Raw genomic sequence first — 17,988 nt, 5'->3', positions numbered from 1 at the left:
AGGGGATATTCCAGCGTTTTACGTTTTTTGGTTTTTTTTAAATAAAATACTCGGCTTTTGCAGTGGCAATTTTTCTTTTCCACCTAAATCCTAACGACTCGACAATGCTTTTAAGTCTTGCCGTGAGTTTCTTTATCTGTGTGAGGTTTCTATTTGTGCTGGGGATTTATTCAACAACCCAAACTCCTGGGAAGTTACAGGGCAGGCAGCTGCAGTGGCTCTCAGCACACTCCTAACTATCCCCTGTGCCACAGGTACGTGCCATAAGTGAAAAAATAGGGGAGACTTTCTACTGATTTTATCTTTTTTAAAAACAAACAAGAAAATCAATTCCCCAGGCATATCCCTGACAGTCCTGGGGAGTTTGCTCTGATAAATAAGGTTATTAAAGAGATTAATTTTAAATATTAATATTTTAATAGAGAAAAACTACTATTATTAATAGGGAAAAGGAAAATTTGTTTCCACCTTATTTTGGGCAATGGTTGCAATCCTGAGTGGTGCCTGTGCTGTTTTCTCTCCTAGATCTGCACACCAGCAGCAGGGACCAGCAATCCCCCTTGTCCTTGCTTATCTGCGTGCAGGAGCAGAAATCTGCCGGCTGTTCCCAGCGGGCGGGCTGGCATGGCCGTGCTCCACCTGCACCTGTACCTCACGGCCCTGGGCTGCTGGGTGACACAGCTGTCCAGCTCCCTGCTGCTGCCCAACGCCACCGAGCTGCTGTCCCCGCCCGCGGGCGCGGCCGCGGGGCTGCTCCGGGGCGAGGGGGTCCCGCGGGGCCGGCGGAAGAGATTCCTGTCCCCCCAGGACATGAGTGTCATTCTGGACTACCACAACCAAGTGAGGGCACAGGTGTCCCCCCCCGCTGCCAATATGGAATACATGGTGAGTTGGGCTGTGGCAGGGTAGTCCACAGCTCTGGTGGGATCAAGGGGCTCACTTCTGATGTGGGAGCCCCAGCCTAGGAGGGATGTCAGGTTCCTGGCTGAACACGTGCCCTGGGGGATTTCTTGGGTCCCAGGAGCTAAGCAGACTCATGCAGCCTCTGTGCAGGAGGCATGGAGTCCCAGCACAGAGATGTTTCCCCATGAGGGCAGACTTAGGATCTGTGGGCCAGTGTCTGGGACATCTGGGAGGTGGTTACAAGCATGAAAAGCTCAGGTCCCAACCCAAAGCCCAGGTAGGAGCTTCCCCTGATTGCATCTGTGAGGGATGATCCCATCACAATCTCCAGGGTCCCTTTTGAGTGTTCCAAGGGGTGACAGCTCCCAGAAGAATAAACGTTCAGGAGTGAGTCAAGGAGGGGATGCACAGCCTTGACAGGTGGGCAACTCCAGATGAGGGTCACCCTGGGCAGAGCTTTCCCCAGGTTCTCTCCACCCTGCCTGGAAATTCTAACCCAGCCCTAAGGGTCCTCCAAGGGGAGCTATTTCCAGCCTACACAGGGCAGGACCCTCAGGGCAGGAGGTGCCACATGCTGCTCTGCTCCCAGGAAGGGGACCAGCTCTGAGGGAGCAGCTGGGTGGTCCCTGGATGTGGTTTGGAGAAGCACACAGCAGCCCAGCTTGCTGGGTACCAGGGCAGGTCAGACATGCCCAGGAGCATCCTGCACTGCTTCTTGCTTGGCCTAAATTCCTGCCTTCCAAAGCAACTCACACAGGCATCTCCCCAGAGGCGTTCAGGATGGGTGAGGGAGCTTTAAATAATGCATGAAGGAACCAGCTGTGCTCACCGGTCAGGGCTGCACTGAGGCCTGGGACAGCTGTGTGGGCTGCAGGGTTTCACCCCTGTGCTCAGCTCCACCTTGTGCAGGAGCTCATTCCTGGAGGGAGTCACACACACAGGGCTTGCAGCACTCCAGGGCATCTCTGCTCTGCTATGCTGTGTGGCAGAGCTGTGGCAGCAGCTGGGGAGGTCCATGGCTCCTGGAAATGCTGCTGTGCTTCCTTCGACTGCCTGTTCTCAAGCCTGATACATGAGTCAGTGTTTTTTGGACATTCAGGGGTGCTCAGAAAGCCCACATAGCACAAGGGAGCTCTTCCCTCCTCTGGGAATCCAAAACTCCTGCCTGCCCTTTTCCTTTCCCTGGCCAGGTGTGGGATGAGCGGCTGGCCAGGGCAGCGGAGGCGTGGGCTGCGCGCTGCCTGTGGGACCACGGCCCCCCCGAGCTGATGAAGTATGTGGGACAGAACCTCTCCATCCAATCGGGCAGGTGAGTGCCCTGCAGGCACACTGAGCTCCTGGGAAAGCCCCACACCCCACAGTGCTGCAGGAGGAGCAGCAGCAGTGCCTCAGTCAAGGAGCAGAGGGGCTCTGAGCTGGCATTGCATGGAGTGAGATAGAGCTGAGAGGCACGTCAAGGACCCCAGGGTGGAGGAGGAAGGTCCAGCTCTTGCAGATGGGTAAATACAGGAAAGCAGAGGTGCCTGCTGCTCATTTGGGAAGTTTGCCATTATTCCCCTCTTTGCCAGGCACCCAGACCAGGGGGATATGGGTCCTGGATCTCCTCCATGTGGCTGAGTGCTCAGGTGTCTCTGGTTTTCTGGCCTCGAGCACAAGTGGGCTTGGCACAAGGATGTCCTTACCCCCCCTTTTCCCATCAATGCTTGTTCCCAATGAGCCCTGGCCCCAAATAATTTCTCTCCTCCACTTCCTCAGTGTGGATCTTTCCCTTCCTTTCCTTCACCCATGACCCCTGATGTGGAGGAGATCCACCTTAGCTGTAGCACCGTTGCAGGTACCGCTCTGTCCTGGACATGGTGAAATCCTGGCACCAGGAGAAGCAGCACTACTCCTTCCCCCAGCCCCGGGAGTGCAACCCCCGCTGCCCCTCCAAGTGCAGCGGCTCTGTCTGCAGCCACTACACACAGGTGAGCACTGCAGCCCCCCGGGCTCCAGATGCAAAGGGGGGCCTTGTGCAGCTCACAGCTCTTCTGCCAGCAGCAGCTGGGATCCAGGGTCAAACCCTGGCAGCTCTAGCTTCAGATCAGGCAGGTCAAACCCTGGCAGGGATGCCAGCGATGGAGGGATGCCAGAGATGCCCTCCCACCCTGGGCTTTTCCAGCATTTGGGCTGTTGCAGGAAGGTCCCAGGGGTTCACAACCCACTGGAGGAGCAGCTGGGACCTTCTGGCCAGTTGACAAGGAGGTTTCAATTTTTTAAAAAGCTTTTTTCCCTCTCCTTTGGCCTTTCTTTCTTCACTGCACCTCTGGCAACTTAAAGGTGGTGAAGAGAAAAAAAAAAAAAAAAAAAAAAAAAGCTGCTTTGTACTTTTGCCAAGCATGAATCCTCTTCTCTGTGATGGAGCAGCTTCATAGCACCCAGCTGTTTCTGGCTCCCTGGGAATGCAACCTCTTCATCCCCTGGCACATCCCCACACAGCCGGGCTAGCACAAGGTGGAGAACTCCTCTGTTCCTCTGCCTGGCATCAGAGCTGTGTCAGCCCCTAATTACCTCTTCTTCATGGCTCCAACCTTTACCTGAGCATCTTCATTCCCATGTGGCTCATCCATGAGGATACTCAGGGATGCTCTCAGTTGCAAAAGGGCAACATACACTTTTTATGGAAGAGATTTAACCTGGAGAGGCTTTAGGAGGAGCTTTAGTCTTTGCTTGACCTCCCTGTGCGCAGGGTAAGCTGCTGGCCATGATTCAGTGTGAGGTTTAGGAGCTAATTTGGGTAAATTGGAGCAGTGACCCAGACTCTGCTGCTCATGGATGTGAGCTTGGCAAGGCAATCCTGTGTAGAGCAGTGCAGGTTCAGGTAGGAGAGAGAGAGCAATAAGTCACTCTCTGGTAACAAAGCACTGCCTGTGATGGGTCAGGATCCAGCCAAAGGGATTGGGGCAGCTGGGATGCAATTCCCTGAGGGGACAGAGCCCTGTGCTGGCATCCTGGGGCTATCAGCTGTGGGATGTCTGGGTGGATGGACACCAACAGTGTGTGTTCTCTGTCCTGGCACAGATGGTGTGGGCAACCTCGAGCCGCCTGGGCTGTGCCCTGGGCACCTGTGCCAACGTGCGGGTGTGGGGCAGCACGTGGCGTCACGCCATCCTCCTGGTCTGCAACTATGCCATCAAGTAAGTGACTGGGAGAGCCCCCCTGTGCCATCCTCCCTCCCCCCAGCAGTGTCACCAGTGGGATGATGATGCTCAGAGGTGATGCTCTCCTCTCCTTTTAGGGGCAACTGGCTGGGAGAAGCGCCCTACAAGGTGGGGCGGCCGTGCTCGGCCTGCCCCCCCAGCTACGGCGGGGGCTGCTCCAACAACATGTGCTTCAGCGGAGTCAAATCCAACCAAGTCAGCTGGTTCTAGGGCTGCAGCCCCAGGAGGAGCCCTGGCAATGGAGATGGGGCGAACAAGAATTATTTATAACACTGACCCCCCCAGCAGCCTGGCTGTCCCACCTGCTTCATCCTAATGCCACGTAGGAAAATGCTTTTCTAACACACATCTCCAGCAGTGCTGTCTGGCTGCTTCCCACTTTGGGGGAACTACAGGCAGTTCAGGTCCCTATTTTCTGAAATGGGGATGGTGTAGGGGTGCATGGAGGGAGTGGGGCTGGCTGGCATGGTCCCTGCTCTGCAGACTCAGGGGGTTTTCCCCTCGGTGCTAAGGCTGGTGTAAGTGTTCCAAGATGTTCCCCTCGTGGTGAGCAGCTGGATAAGTGGGGAGCCCTGAGCATGCTCCCGCTTCACAGCAGCCCCTCTGACCGTGGGGCCCCCAGCTCTGAGCCCCCCAATAAAGCAGCCTGGAGACCCCCATGCTTGTGTTGGTTCTCCCTCACTCGCAGCCTGAAGCCTCGGGGTAACACCGAGCCAGTGACTCTGCTCTGGTTTGGGGTGTAAGCAGCAAAAGGGGTGCAGAAGCCCTTGGTGGGGCCACGGGCTACGGGCACAGGAGATGCCTGGGCGCTTTGCTCCATCGTGTGGGAGAAGCCAGCACTGCTGGGACACGGGCTGGTGATGACGCTGAAGGGCCACACACTCAGTGTCCCGCCCATGCTGTCCCACACCATCCCACTGCTCTACCTCTCCCCCCGTGCCACTGAGCACCCCAATATCCACATCCCCTCCTCCTCTAGAACCTCTCAGCACTCAGCAAACTCAGGGGTTCCTGAATTACAAGTTCTTGGATTTGAGCATCCAGCTGTGGATTCCTGTGCTGCAGCCCTCTGCATCCAGCAGCGCTCTCCCCACTGCATGCTCCCTTGGGATGTGCTTTTCCATTCCAGAAGAGCAGATATCCTTAATTTGGCCTCTGAGGGCTGCAGGCTTTCAATAGCTGAGGTGTTGGGGGGGATCCTGAGACTGGGAAGTACCTCTCTGTGCCTCCTCCAGCCTGGTCTCTTCCTGAGATGTACAGGAGATACGGAAGGCTCTTTGCTGATGGATAATCATTTTTTCAGCTTCAGCTCTGGATTCCCCAGGTACTTGGTGTCCTCTCAGCAACACTTGTTGCACATGGCCCTGCTGGCCTCAGCACAGCCCCTGCCAGCCCAGACTGCTCCTGACATGGAGCCCCCAGTGGCACAGGGGCTGCCACAGCCTCATGGGGAGCCCATCTGCACATCTGCTACCATGAAGTCCTGGATGCAGCAGTCCCAGAAGGAGCACAGATAACCATAAGTGGCTGTGGCACCTGTGATTTGGGGAACAGAGAGAGACAGGGAGGAGCTGCAAGCATCCTGTGCTCAGGCTATCACCCTGCATCCACCACAGCATCCCCAAGCAACCTCTCTGGTTTGGCACCAGGCAGACAAGCTCCAACTCGTGGCCTGGGCATTTTGCCTCTTGTGCCTCAGCCAGGCTCTGCTGTGCCCTTGCCAGTCCCTACACTTGTCCCACAGCCCCTGGCCCCCCAGGCTGTGTTTTCCCTTTGCAGTACACAGGCTCAGACCTGGTTTTCCCACCTCGGGCAGATGATGGCACAAAACCCAGCAGCGCCTGGGGCACTGCAGAGCTGGATGTGGCTGCCCCCACTCCCCGTGGCCAGGGGTGAACCCCAGCCCGGCGGCTGCCCCGGCCTTGACACCATCTGCAAGCAGGAGCCCCAAAAGAGTCCAGTAAAAGCCGTGTTTGAGTTTCTAGCTTGGCAGCAGTTACTATAGCTACAGCAACGGCACCTTGCAGATTGGTTTCCATAAGAGCTTGGTTACTATTTAACATCTCCACCCACATTAGCCCTGATTAAGCGAATCAATAAGATAACAGGAGAGGCAGGTTTCCTCGCCCTGCCTCTCCGCGCTCCCTCCTGCCTTCACCTAGTTCCTTAGTGAGAGACATTTTTTATTTATTTATTTACATTTCTTTTTTATTCCTCTACTTCCTCTGGTTTTCGCCCCAAGTCCCCATAGCGGTAGCCGGCGAGACATGGTCAATGTAGGCACCCAGCTAAGCGCTAAGATGGAGGCTCCATATGGTGAGTACAGCGTTCCCAGCGCCCGCGCTGCCGGCCTGGCGTCGCTCGGGGAGCAGGGCTGGCAGCGGCCAGCAGCAGCCCCCAGCCCCACCGTGCTCCCCCCGCCTCAGGCAAGGCTGGAGGTGGAGGCAGGAGAAGGGTTCTGGCTGATTTGGATGTGATGTAAATCCTCTATGTGCGTTTTCTCTCTTTCACTCTGCTTGACCCAAAGAGGAAGGCACGTGCCTGAGGGAGCAGAGCGGCCCCACGTGCTGGCAGAGGGGCTGCTGCTGCTGCTGCTGCTGGGATCACAGCAGAAGTGGCAGCATTTAGAGGAGGTGAAGTGCTGCCCTAGGACACACAGGCTGCAGGTGGCCCGTGGCATGCCCGGGCTGTGAGTGGGCACAGCGGGCACCTGCCAGCGCCGTGCTCCCGCCGAGGGCCGGCGTTACGGCTGGGCAGCTTTCCCAGCAGGGAGTGGAGTGCCTGGACAAGCAGCAGCCTCCAGCCTCTGCAGGGCACAGCATCAGGTGGCACAATGCTGCCTAGTCACCTGGCCACAGCGAGATGCCTGCCAGGCCTGTGTCTGTGCTCCCAGGGTGGTGCAGTGGGCACCAGCCTGGAGCAGCCCCATGTTGTGCTCCTTGGCTGTGACAGATGCCAGCTGCCAACAAATGCACGTGGACCCCTGGGGACAGGCGCCCTTGCCTGGGCTGACATCAGCCCATGGTTATCCTCAGGATGGGACAACTGTGCCTGTGTGGCAGCATCCCCACACAGCTGGATTGGTCCCATGGGTTCTGGGAACCCTGTTCCCTGGGCATGGCCTGTCTGTGCAGTGAGATCCCAGCAGTTGAGATCTCACAGTTAAGAGGTTCTCCATCAGATCCTCATGGCTCTCCATCACTCTCAAGGGCTCTCCATCGCTTCCTCTGGCTTTCCATCACACTCCATGGGGCTCCCCACCAAACCACCTTGCTTTCCTCGTTCTATTTTTCATATCCTGCTCCTCTTCTCTTTTACAAGTGTGCAGCCCCTGCTCAGCCCACCTTCCAGGTACTCTGTGTGCAAACCCAGGCCCCAGGAGGGCTTGTGGGACTCCCAGACCAGCTTCTTGCACTTTGCTCATGGTCTCACTTTAGATGGTTGCTTCCCTTGATCCAGACCTGCAGCCTCTCACAGGTGTGTGACCTCCAGCCCTAACCCACCTCTGTTGTGGCATTCATGCTGCCATGTGCCTCCTTGCCCCAGCCCCCAGCACTTTAGTGCCCTGCAGATCATTTTATTTCAGGTAACATCACCCCACAGTGAGCCATGGCCAGACACAGGCCATGTCAGCATTTTGGTGGGTCCATGGTCTATGGCAATGGAAATGTGTAGAATTATATAGGATCTGCTGTAGTGTCACTGGAGCAGGCAGTTGTGATCAAGCAGTTACAGAATGCTGAGTTTTAGCCTGCTTTTATCCAGCTGTGCATCCCCAGCCTGCAGGAGCCAGGTCTCTGGAGGAGCTCTGTTCACTCCTGCCTCTGAGCTGCAGGAACCAGCAGCAGGAAAATGCCCAGAAAACTGTCCAGGTTTTGGTCTGTTTAGTGCAGGCTGTGTCTTTGTGTCAGCTGGTGCTGCTTGGACAAAGTGCAAGGAGCCATGTGGTGAAGGACACATGTGAGCTGGTGAAAGGAAGGACTGATTCCTCTGAGATGGGCAGAGGGTGGGATCCTGGAGTGGGAACTGGCCCAGGAGGAGCCAGTGCTGAGCATCCCCCAGGCTGAAGCCCCTGCTGCTGGTGGGAGATGGCTCCTGATCCACCCAGCTCCCAGGGACTGACCTGCAGCTCATTTGCAGAAGGGGAGGTTCAAGGGATGTTCCCACCAGCCTGGGAGACCTGGTGGTGCAGGGTGGCCAAGTGTGGCTGTCCCCACATCCAGGGTGCCTGCATCCAGCTTTGCCCCAGGGTGCAAAGCCAACCTCATTTCTGCAGTGAGCAACCTGTCCTCCTGACACATGCAACAGGAGGAGCTGAACAAACTCTTTAATCACTTAGGATGAAGTTATTCTGCCCACTTGCAGCTGGCTCTAATGTGAGCAGCCACTTGCCAGCCCTGGCACATCAGTGACCTTAAACACAGGCAGGTAAACATTTCTGACAGTAATTTTCTCCTGAATTTTTTTAAAAATAATTTTTATTAGTTATGATTTTTAAAGTTGTTTTTGTTTTAGCTTTTCAGTCTGAGAGTCAGTAACTGAGCCACGTGCTGAGTGCAGGGCAAGTGCAGGCAGAGCCAGGTGCTGTGGGGTGGCTGGGGAGGAATCACTGCCCATCCCACCTGTGGCTGCTCTCCCCATCTGCTCCCGTGGCCCAACAAAAGCAGGCTCTGGCCAGCACCTGCTGCAAGCCTGGGGCCAGGCAAGGGGGAGAGAGAAATAATGAGAATAAAAAAGCAAGATGGGCCTCCCAGACTAAAGTGAGAGGAAACTCAGAGTGTTGGCAGAAGGAGGGGAGTCCTCATAAATAAAATGGGTGAAAAAGTTATCCAAACAGAGCTGAGGAAGGCTTGGTGGGATGGGGACTGGGCAGTGCCTGGCTTCCCTGGCATCTCTGTAGGGTTGGGCTGGGGCTGGGCAGCAGAGCAGGCACAGCAGCTGCGATGCACCATCCTGCAGATGGCAAAGTGGTGGCCAAACCCTTCCCAGGGTCACTGGGAAGTTTATTCCCTTGCAAAGCAGTGGGGGAGCTCACTCATCAGTGGTGGTGCTGAGCTCCAGCTGTGCCCATAGCGATGCCCTGGCAGCCAGCAGCTCCCAGCCCTCAGCAGGACAGGCCATGGAGCTGGCATGCCTGATGGAGGCACACCTGGGTCCTCCAGGGGAGCCTTCAGCCTTGGATGCATTGAAATTTTTACAGGTTTCCTCTAGATATGACCTGAACTGAGCTTTTCCTCCTCAGCTGCTCTTTAATACCTCTGTTTAGTCCTTGGTCTCTGTGTCCAAGGCCTGGCAGCCATCAGGGACTGATGGCTCTTAGGACACCTGGCACAGCCCCCTTCCTTTTCCCCACTCTGGCCATCCCTGCTGGATGTTGGGGTGGCTGTAACACTGGTGCTGGCAAAGTCAGCACTTTCCAGTGCCTGAGCAGGATATTGGTGCAGCCAGGAATAAGCACAGATATTTGCTGGGATGCAAAAGGGACAATCACTGTGTTAGCACCTTGGACTGCTCCCAAGAGCTGTTTGCTGGTGCTTGGTGAAGGTTTCCTTGGGGAAGAGCTGGGGATGCTGCTCAGTGTCACAGGGTGTCTGCACTTGCCCACAGGGCTGTGACTTCTCCCACCTCATTCCAGACATTTATGGGGCCAGCAGCATTTCAGCTTTGCTTGAAACACAATGGTATTTTTATAGGGGGAGTGAGCCCAGAGGGCTGCTGTCAGCAGGAAATGAGCTCCAGCTCTGGAAGGTGAGCAGCAAGAGGCTCAGGAAGTGCCTGAGAAGTGCTTGAGAAATGTTCTGAGCTCAGCAGGGCAGATGTAGGTCTGCCAGTCATACTCTGTTAGTCATCTGCTGCCATTTCTTAAATGGCATTAAAAAATGTTTACTTAGCAAGAGTGCAAAGGGGTGGTGAGTGATGGTGGTCCCATAGACAGCAAGGGCTGGGTGAGCTTCTTTTACATACAGCAGTATTTGGAGCAGGACCAGGGCCAGCAGTGGGACACAGGGCAGAGCCAAGGGGTACATCAGGGGATGCCTGCAAGTATCTCTGCTGGCAGGCTTGGGGTTAGAACAGGACAGAGACTGCAAAAAAACATCCATGACTGTTTGTGTTCAGGCTCCTTCTCTGTTTGCTTTCCTCAAATATTCAAGCAAACAAGGTTCCTGGCAGAAATGTATGTGGAAATGGCAAATGTTGCAGAATTTTCACGGAAGGTGAATTTCAAGGTAGGGGATGTAGGGTGAACCCGGGGCTGAGGGCTCTGCTCTCCTGTCCTGGGCAGAGGCACTGGGGCCTCTGAGCAAAGCTGGGTCCCACAAGCAATTCCTCCCAGGAACAGCTCCTGTCCAAGCTTCAGCCTGAGCATCAACAGAGATTACTCAGCAAGACACTTCAGGAAATACATGTCTCAAAAAATAAAAGTAGGTGCAGGATGCTGCACCAAAGGGATGGGAGGAGTAGATCGGGCAGAGAAAGTGGGCGTGAAAATGCACCAGCAGTCAAAGAGCAAACAGACTCTGGCTCTGCAAGGCTGGACCAGATTTTCTATCCCAAAATCCTGCAGTCACCAGAGGGATTCCAGCTGCATCCCCACAGTAATGGAGCTCTGGTGCTGAGAGAGAGATGGGGACCATCACTGTGAGCTCAAGCCCTCTGAGCCTCCAGCACCAAGGTGTCCCTGAGGGCACAACTGCTGCTGGCAGCTCCTGCTGGGAAGAGGACTGGAAGTAGGAGTGGGTGATAGTGTGTGCCTCCATCGAGGGTGACCAGGCATAGCCATATCCTCCGTGATGGTGCTCTGAGAGCATCTTCTCCTTCTCTGCACATCCAAGTTGGTTTGACAGCCTAATTTTCATCACAGCCCTACAGACCTCAGACCTTGCTCACTCCACTCCAGAATTCCAGGGCAGGACCTTCCCTGCAGCTTTGCTCATCCATCTGTCAGGGTGGGTGGCTCATCTCCTGTCACTGAGCACAGGGAACCCAAACCCACCAACCAGTGGTGGGGACCAGCAGACACCTTTCACCTGCCTCTGCACCAGAAACCTGTCCCAGCCATGGGTGTGTGTGAGATTTTATAGGTGATAACTCCTGGGAAAGTGGGAAACACAAGGAGAGACACACACTCATGTTCCTGGCATGGCCCAACGCTCTGGTTAGGAGAGCCAATGTCAACAGATAGACCTGAAGGAAGGAGCAAAACCAAATACATGGGTACTTCTCAGAACAAGAGCTGTAAAACCTGCACAAACCTGAACAAGTGCCACAACACTGGTTTATATGGTCAGAATCAACAGTCGAGCTCACTCAACATGTTTGCCAACACACAACGACAGCCACTGTGCTGGGTTTATGGCCCAGTGCCCCTCATGGAGGCAGAGCCCAGCTCCTCCTGCCCCACTCAGCCACTTCTGTGCCCCTCTGCTCCCAAGGATGCTGATCATTTTGCCACACAGTCCCCAAAGCCTTGATACCCCATGGTAAGGGGCTGCTGCTTGAGCAGGTCCTGTTCTGGAGACAGGCACACAGGGAAGAAAGGACAAAGCACTGATGGATGCCTGAGGGAACCAGCTCATGCAGAGTTTTATTGTGGGCAGGCTAAAGGTGGCAACAGGAAATGAGAGTGGAATAAGGAGGCAGGAGGGACAAGGGGACAAACAGCCAGGGTTCAGATCCACAGCCCTGCCGAGTCTGCTGCCACCTGTGGTGGTGTTCACAGGGGTCCCAGGACGAGAGAAGAGACGAGAATCTGACTCCATGTTTCAGAAGGCTGATTTATTATTTTATGATATATATTATATTAAAACTATACTAAAAGAATAGAAGAAAGGATTTCATCAGAAGGCTAGCAAGAAAAAGAAGGAATGATAATAAAATCTTGTGACTGACCAGACAGTCTGAGACAGCCGGACTGTGATTGGCCATTAATTAGAAACAACCACATGAGCCAAATCACAGTTGCATTCCACAGCAGCAGATAATCATTGTTTACATTTTGTTCCTGAGGCCTCTCGGCTTTTCAGGAGAAAAGATCCTAATGAAAGGATTTTTCAGAAAATATCATGGCTACAGCCACCAAGCTGGTGGGACTGAGGTGGTGGAAGCAGAGCCAAGTGCTGCCTGTGGCTCATCCATGGGTGTGTGCCTGGAGACTGCCATTGTCTGGGAGAAATGTCTGTTGACTTGGGTGTGTTTGCCTGTTACAGCCACTAAAACCTGTGTGGCAACACAGGGGTGCAGGGAGGTGTCACAGGGTTACACACAGTTCAGTCCCAGCCCTGCCCTTGTTGCTGCTCCCTGCTCCACGTGGGAATGTTGGGCATCAGCCCCTGTTGCCAGCACACCCCTACCTGGGCACAGAGCTGCTGCTCACTCCCCATTCCTGACCCACCAGGAGCATTCTGGAAGCTGCTGACTGTGGGCACACCAGATTAACTCAAATATACCTCAGGCAGGCCTGAGTGGAAGCAGAAGCTTGTGGAGACAGGACAGGAATGGTTTAGGAATGCTTTTGCTAGTGCCTTTAAAGTGCTGCTTGGGGCCTGATGTCTGGAGGACAGGAATGAGCTCTCTTCTCCTTGGCACAGCAAAAGCAGTGGTGGGCTTGGCAGGAAGAGTCATCCAAGGAAGAAGGAAAATGCAGGAAAATGGGTGTTTCACATGGGTTTGTCCCTGAGCTGGTTCTTCTGGACACAGAGGGTGATGAGACCTGGCCCTTGCTGGGTCACAGCCATACAGCACAAGGCTGAATTCTGTGGTACCCAGGTTTCCCTTTCAGCAATTCAGTCACTCAGTGCCTGTGAAACCCTAGTGAAGTGCCACTCTATTCCCTCACACGATTTTCCTCCTCCATTATAAACAGGGCCACACTTCCTGCAGAGAAGAAAACTCTGGGTGCTCAGCAGCCTCCCTGCTCCCCTCTGGACTGAGTCATCCTGCATTGTAATGTCAGTTGGGAGGGGAGACCAAGGTTGTTGCTCAAGGATATGGTGTTCTGACTATTTATATAGAAACACTTTAAAGCAAAAGCAGTCAGCTTCTCCCTGAGGAGTCAGACCCACTCCTGCTGTTAGACACACCCAGGCACAATTTCTGGATCAGCCTCCAGGCCTGCACAAATGGTCAGGTATCCCTGCCCTAAAGAAACCCAGTGGCAGGGCAGAGAGCAGGCAGGGACCTCAGAAAGGTGGCCCAGAAAGCAGCAGGCACTGCTGTGAGCACGGGCAGCGGGGCACAGACCCAGAGCCACCTTATAATTTTCCTCCGGGTAGTGGCCAGAACCCTTTAAAACCTGTGGCTCTGCAGCACAAACTGCTGCTCCCCATCAAATCTCATTGTGACCAGCATTAAGGGATTAGCCTGTCCCTGCTCTGCGCCACAAGCAGCTCCTGGGCATGGCCCGTGCCCCGCTGCCCACGGGGGGCTCGCCGGCTGCACGGCCCCAGCCCGGGGCCAGACTCCCCTAGCCCTGCCCACGGAGTGAGCGCCCCTGGAAGATGAATGGCAGCAGATACCACCTGTTCCAGGAAACACCAGGTACCCCCCTGCTCCCCCAGCACTTGCAGCAGGGAGAGAAGCAGCTGCAGAACCAGCGCTGCAGAGTTTATGTGAACGAAGGGCATTGAATGAAGGGTGTCCGGTGTGGGTTTGGAGCTGCCAAAATATGCTCATTCCCCCTGGTATTGCTGGTCCCCAGAGCATGGCACCCCCATGTCTTTGGTTTCTGTTTTGCTTCATGCAGGGTGCACATACCAGCTTTGTGGGTGGTGGTGGATCATGTCCCCACGTGGGTTCTGGGGCTCCAGAGAGGTACCCCAACATGGGCAGCATGGTGGGTGCTGTGACTCCTGGGGGAAGAGGTGGTGGAGTCAGGCTGGCTTCCCATGGATACCCCAGTGATTGCCTGTGCTGTCTGGGAAATGATTCAGTCATTGTCAGGCCAGTTCCCAGTGCCTGGCATTACTGCCCTGGGCTGCAGCCTCAGCTGGCCTGGGGACAGATTCTGCCACTGGCAGCACAGCCTCTGCCCCTGAGCCAGATCTGCAGCAGGACTTCCCACCTCTCAGAATGAAAGCTTAGAAATAGCTAAGAGAAAAACACTTCCAGTGCAAACTTTACTGGTTGTACAGAGTCCTTAACAGAAAGGTTTTTAGGGTTCCCCTTTGTGGCCCCCTCCAGCCAGCTCTGTGCTCAGCCCCAGCACCCACGGGGACCTCAGTGTAGAGGCCAGGAGGCTGGGTGGGCTTAGGATACACCAAACATGTCCAGGTTCCTGCACACCACTGCCAGCACCATGAAGAACTTGGACATGTCTGGTGCTTCCTGAGCCCTGGACCCTCACACAACCCCATCCCCAAAACACCCCAACAGCCTCCATTCCTCTCTGGGACTCAGCAAAAATTGAGCTGCTTGCTCAAGCAATTCCTGCCAAGCAGGGCTTGTGCTGGTGGTGGGGTTTGTGCTTCCTGGGGTAGCCTGCACCCCCAGCCACCATCCCCACCATCCCATGCCAGTGGGGAGTCACATGCTGGGGGCTGCTCCCAGCACTACCTGCACTCTTTATCAGCTGGAAATTGATTTAGGATAGTTCATGGCTTCAGTGTCCCGTGATACATTTACTACAAGTGGTTCATTTCCTCAAATGATGTCGTTTATGGTCATAATATATTTTAATTTCTTTATGATACAAGAGGCCAATGGCACTGGGACTTGCAGGAATGTAAAGGCACAAACAATAGTGTTATCCAGTGTTGCAGACCTAGGTTGAATACTCACAGGCTGATCAGCAGTTCCCATGTTTGTTAGGCAGTTGTCCCTGCAGTGTCCTGGTTTCTGGAACTGTAGGGACGTGTGATCCCCCTGCCCTTGCTGTGTTCCCATGTTCCCATACCTTGCTTTCTGCTGTGTTTTTGTTTCTCTGGCAGTGGACAGGAGGGTTGTGTCACACAGGAGGGTGTGTGGGGGGCGTGCAGCTGCTGTGGACATGGAGCTCCTGAGTTCTGTCTGGCTCTCACTCACCCCTTGCTGTGCTCTGGTCATTGAGGACATTGGGGAGAGGTTACTCAGGCATTCCTGCAAAGAAAAAGCATTTTGCACTAACTTGTTTCCTTCTGTCTCCACAAACTAGAAACTCCCAAATTTTGACTCATCAGTGCTCCCACCTGCAGCAGCCTCCCTCCTTCCTTGTTCTTCCTCCCATCAGGCACACATGGCCCTGTCCTGAGATGTTCCCCCAAGTTCAGCTGCCCAGCTGGGGCTGACTTTGCCAGCCAGCCTGGGGCAGGAGGGCAGCTGGAGCTGTTGGGTCCAAGAAGATGCTTTTTGCCCCTGACTTGCCCTTCTCCAGGGCCATAGGCTCAGATTGTCCCCTGACACCCTTGCCCTGCTGCAGCTCTCCCTCCACCCCTCAGCAGCATTGCAGTCTTTTGCCTTAATTTTGAGGGAGGGTTGATCCCAAGAGCCCCAGCAGCCACTGGAGGTCACTTCCAGGCCTCGCTTTCTGATGCACCTAGCTTTGCAAAAAGATATTAAAAAAAAAAAAAGGTAAAACTTGATGTGTAACCACTGTTGATTTTGGCTGTTCTCCTCCTTCACCTATTGCTCCACAGCTGAAACGATTCAGGGGCTGTTTCATGTGTGTATAATGAATGTATAAAGTCAATGAAACCTAAAAGCCCTGCAAACAGCTGGCAGGGCTGAAGGGAGAGACTCACTTGCCTGCCAGACTGTGAGCTCAGTAGGGATCCTTTTCCTTGGAAGCTTCAGGATTATTTCAGGCCCAAAGGAATCACATCCACCTGCTAAACAAGTTCTCCCCAGGTCCAGAGGGGGCTGCTGAGATCCCTGCCACACTAAATCTGTGAGCTGGCAAGGCACAGACAGCAATAGGTGTCTGCTGCTGGCAGCAAACCCTCTCTCCAGTGCTGCTGCTTCCCTGAGGCTCCTGCTCCCCCATTTCAGTGGGGCTTAAACCACCAGATTTCAGCCAAGCTTCTGCCAGTGTAGTTGGTGAACCTGGAATAGCAGATGGCAAAGTCAGAGCTTTTGTGGACTTCCTCCCAAAGAGGCAGGAGAGTGTTCAGCAGGAAAGTGTCTGGGTCTCTGCTGGGTTGGGGTTTGGATGGAGTGCAGAGCCTCTGGTGTAGGGCTTGAAGGGGGTGAGTGGGATCAGTGGTGGGAGCTGGAGCTTGGGCCAAGTTGCAGCCTGTGGTGTAATGGAAGAAGATGAATCTATTCCCCTTCCTCTTTTGGGCCTGGGCTCATTGCATGATTTTATATAAAAACAGAGCAGGCAGATATCCAGAGTCACAACCGCAAAACTGCAGGTCCCAGAGCCAGATGCTGCTTTCAGTGCAGGCAGAGTGATGGCAAATACACATCAGCAACTGCCCTGGCATTTTCCAGTACAGCCACCCTTCTGGGAACAGCTCAAATTTACTGTTCTTGCATAATAACAGCTCTGAGGAGAAATAATAATTACTTCCTCAAGAGTTCAGAGCCCTTGTTAGGCAGGATAATAAACCCCTCTGCAGTGCTGGGAAGAAAGGCAAGCACAGTGTTATCACCAGAGCAGTATATGCTGAAATGGTCTGTCTGTCCCCACATTTGTAGTTCTTTCCCCACCACTTTTGCAGAGCAGCTATTTATTTTAGCTCCAATAATTGCCTCCAGGCTCAGCATCATCCCAGCTTCAACTGAAATGCACATGTTGCTTTTGGAGAGGAGTTCAGGCAGAGTCTTATACCTTCTTTAAAGTGACTCTTCCCCATGCCCAAAAGCTGCCTCAATTCTCCCTATGGGGATTTTGTGGTCTGGGGACCAGGACAGCATTGGTTGGTTTGGCTACTTTTTGATAACTCTGCTCAGAAACAGCCTAAGGTTGCAGTGGAGCTGCCTCTGTCACCCCGAGCTGTGCTGGGGTGCCACCACATGTCACATGCTGATCAGTGACAGTGTGTCTGGGGTCTACCCAGGGTTTGTCTGTCCAGGGTTTGTCTGTCCTGGCCATTGCCCCCAGCTCCAAACAGCAAATCTGCCCCAACCACAGAGACAGGCGCTTCAGCCCTGGGGAAAGCAAATCACCAAGAGTGATTGCTGTGGAACAGGATGATAAAATTGATTGCATCTTCCTCAGGCAAGGTCTGGCACATGGCTGTGGTCTCCTTCTGCCTCTCACTGCTGGATCCTTCTGATTCACCTCCCTGGATGGAGCTGGTGGCTCATTTTCACCTCCACTAAGTGTTTTGCTGGGGCAGGGATGTGCAGTGTGCAGCTAGCAAGGGGCAAACAGACCCTAAACAACCTCTGCTGAATCATCTGTTTTCCTGGAGCCTTCTCACAGCTTCTGGGGACATTCTGGGGAAGGACATGGGAGCAGACCCCCATCTGTGTGTCTGTCATATGATTGCCCAGAGCAGAGGCAAAGATCTGCCCCATGAGCTGGGGGCTTGTGCAGCTGCACTGACCTGCAGCCCTCCAGCCCCAAAAAATTCCTTGGAGCTGCTTATTAACACACTGACAACTCTGCTCTGGAGTCACAGCACGCCGAGGTAGAAGGCAGGAGGGTTTGACAGTATGGCCTAAATACCCCTGTTTACAAAAAGTCTGACAAAACACAAGCCCTTGGCTTTATCTTTCCCATTTGGAAATAGTCACCGAGCAAATATACTCAAGGCATGAAAGGAGGGGGGTTTATATTGACTTTAGAAAAAGCTGTTCTTTAAAAACAGGAAAAAAAAGCTCATCCTCGAGCTGTGCAGACTGGCTGTGAGACCCAAAAAAATCAGTGTAGGGGCTTAAAGCATGCCTGCTAATCTGTAGCAATTCTGTGTGAGCAAGTCATGCAGTAAACTGCTCTCTGTTAATTTTTTAATGCAGAATAAAC

At 54.0% G+C, this 17,988-nt stretch overlaps 2 protein-coding genes across 3 annotated transcripts in view; both read left to right on the top strand.

Annotated features, from left to right (window-relative positions):
- Positions 1–624: 624 nt before the first annotated feature.
- Positions 625–4,313, top strand: R3HDML (R3H domain containing like). The gene is made up of 5 exons (XM_054644654.2): positions 625–885; positions 2,094–2,212; positions 2,738–2,870; positions 3,964–4,079; positions 4,181–4,313. The coding sequence occupies exons 1-5, from the start codon at positions 625–627 to the stop codon at positions 4,311–4,313; spliced, it is 762 nt and encodes a 253-aa protein (XP_054500629.2).
- A 1,873-nt stretch (positions 4,314–6,186) lies between these two features.
- HNF4A (hepatocyte nuclear factor 4 alpha) overlaps positions 6,187–17,988 on the top strand; it is a 35,155-nt gene continuing 23,353 nt past the window's right edge. For both annotated transcript variants that reach the window (XM_077187369.1, XM_077187370.1), the window contains exon 1: positions 6,187–6,419. In XM_077187369.1, the coding sequence (XP_077043484.1) occupies positions 6,371–6,419 (49 nt within the window). In that variant the 5' untranslated portion in view covers positions 6,187–6,370. The remainder of the gene's footprint in view (positions 6,420–17,988) is intronic.

This window comes from Agelaius phoeniceus, chromosome 17, assembly GCF_051311805.1.
Source record: "Agelaius phoeniceus isolate bAgePho1 chromosome 17, bAgePho1.hap1, whole genome shotgun sequence".
Classification (NCBI taxonomy): domain Eukaryota; kingdom Metazoa; phylum Chordata; class Aves; order Passeriformes; family Icteridae; genus Agelaius; species Agelaius phoeniceus.
The sequence above is the reverse complement of the archived record's forward strand: the minus strand, read 5'-3'. Positions and strand labels throughout refer to the sequence as shown.

What these genes read in the sequence shown, in the direction of transcription:
- R3HDML (XM_054644654.2), top strand. Translation starts at nt 625, where the DNA reads ATGGCCGTGCTCCACCTGCACCTGTACCTCACGGCCCTGGGCTGCTGG. An exon ending in TCTGCAGCCACTACACACAG is followed by an intron (nt 2,871 to 3,963) that starts GTGAGCACTGCA and finishes GTCCTGGCACAG; the next exon opens with ATGGTGTGGGCAACCTCGAG. An exon ending in GTCTGCAACTATGCCATCAA is followed by an intron (nt 4,080 to 4,180) that starts GTAAGTGACTGG and finishes CTCTCCTTTTAG; the next exon opens with GGGCAACTGGCTGGGAGAAG.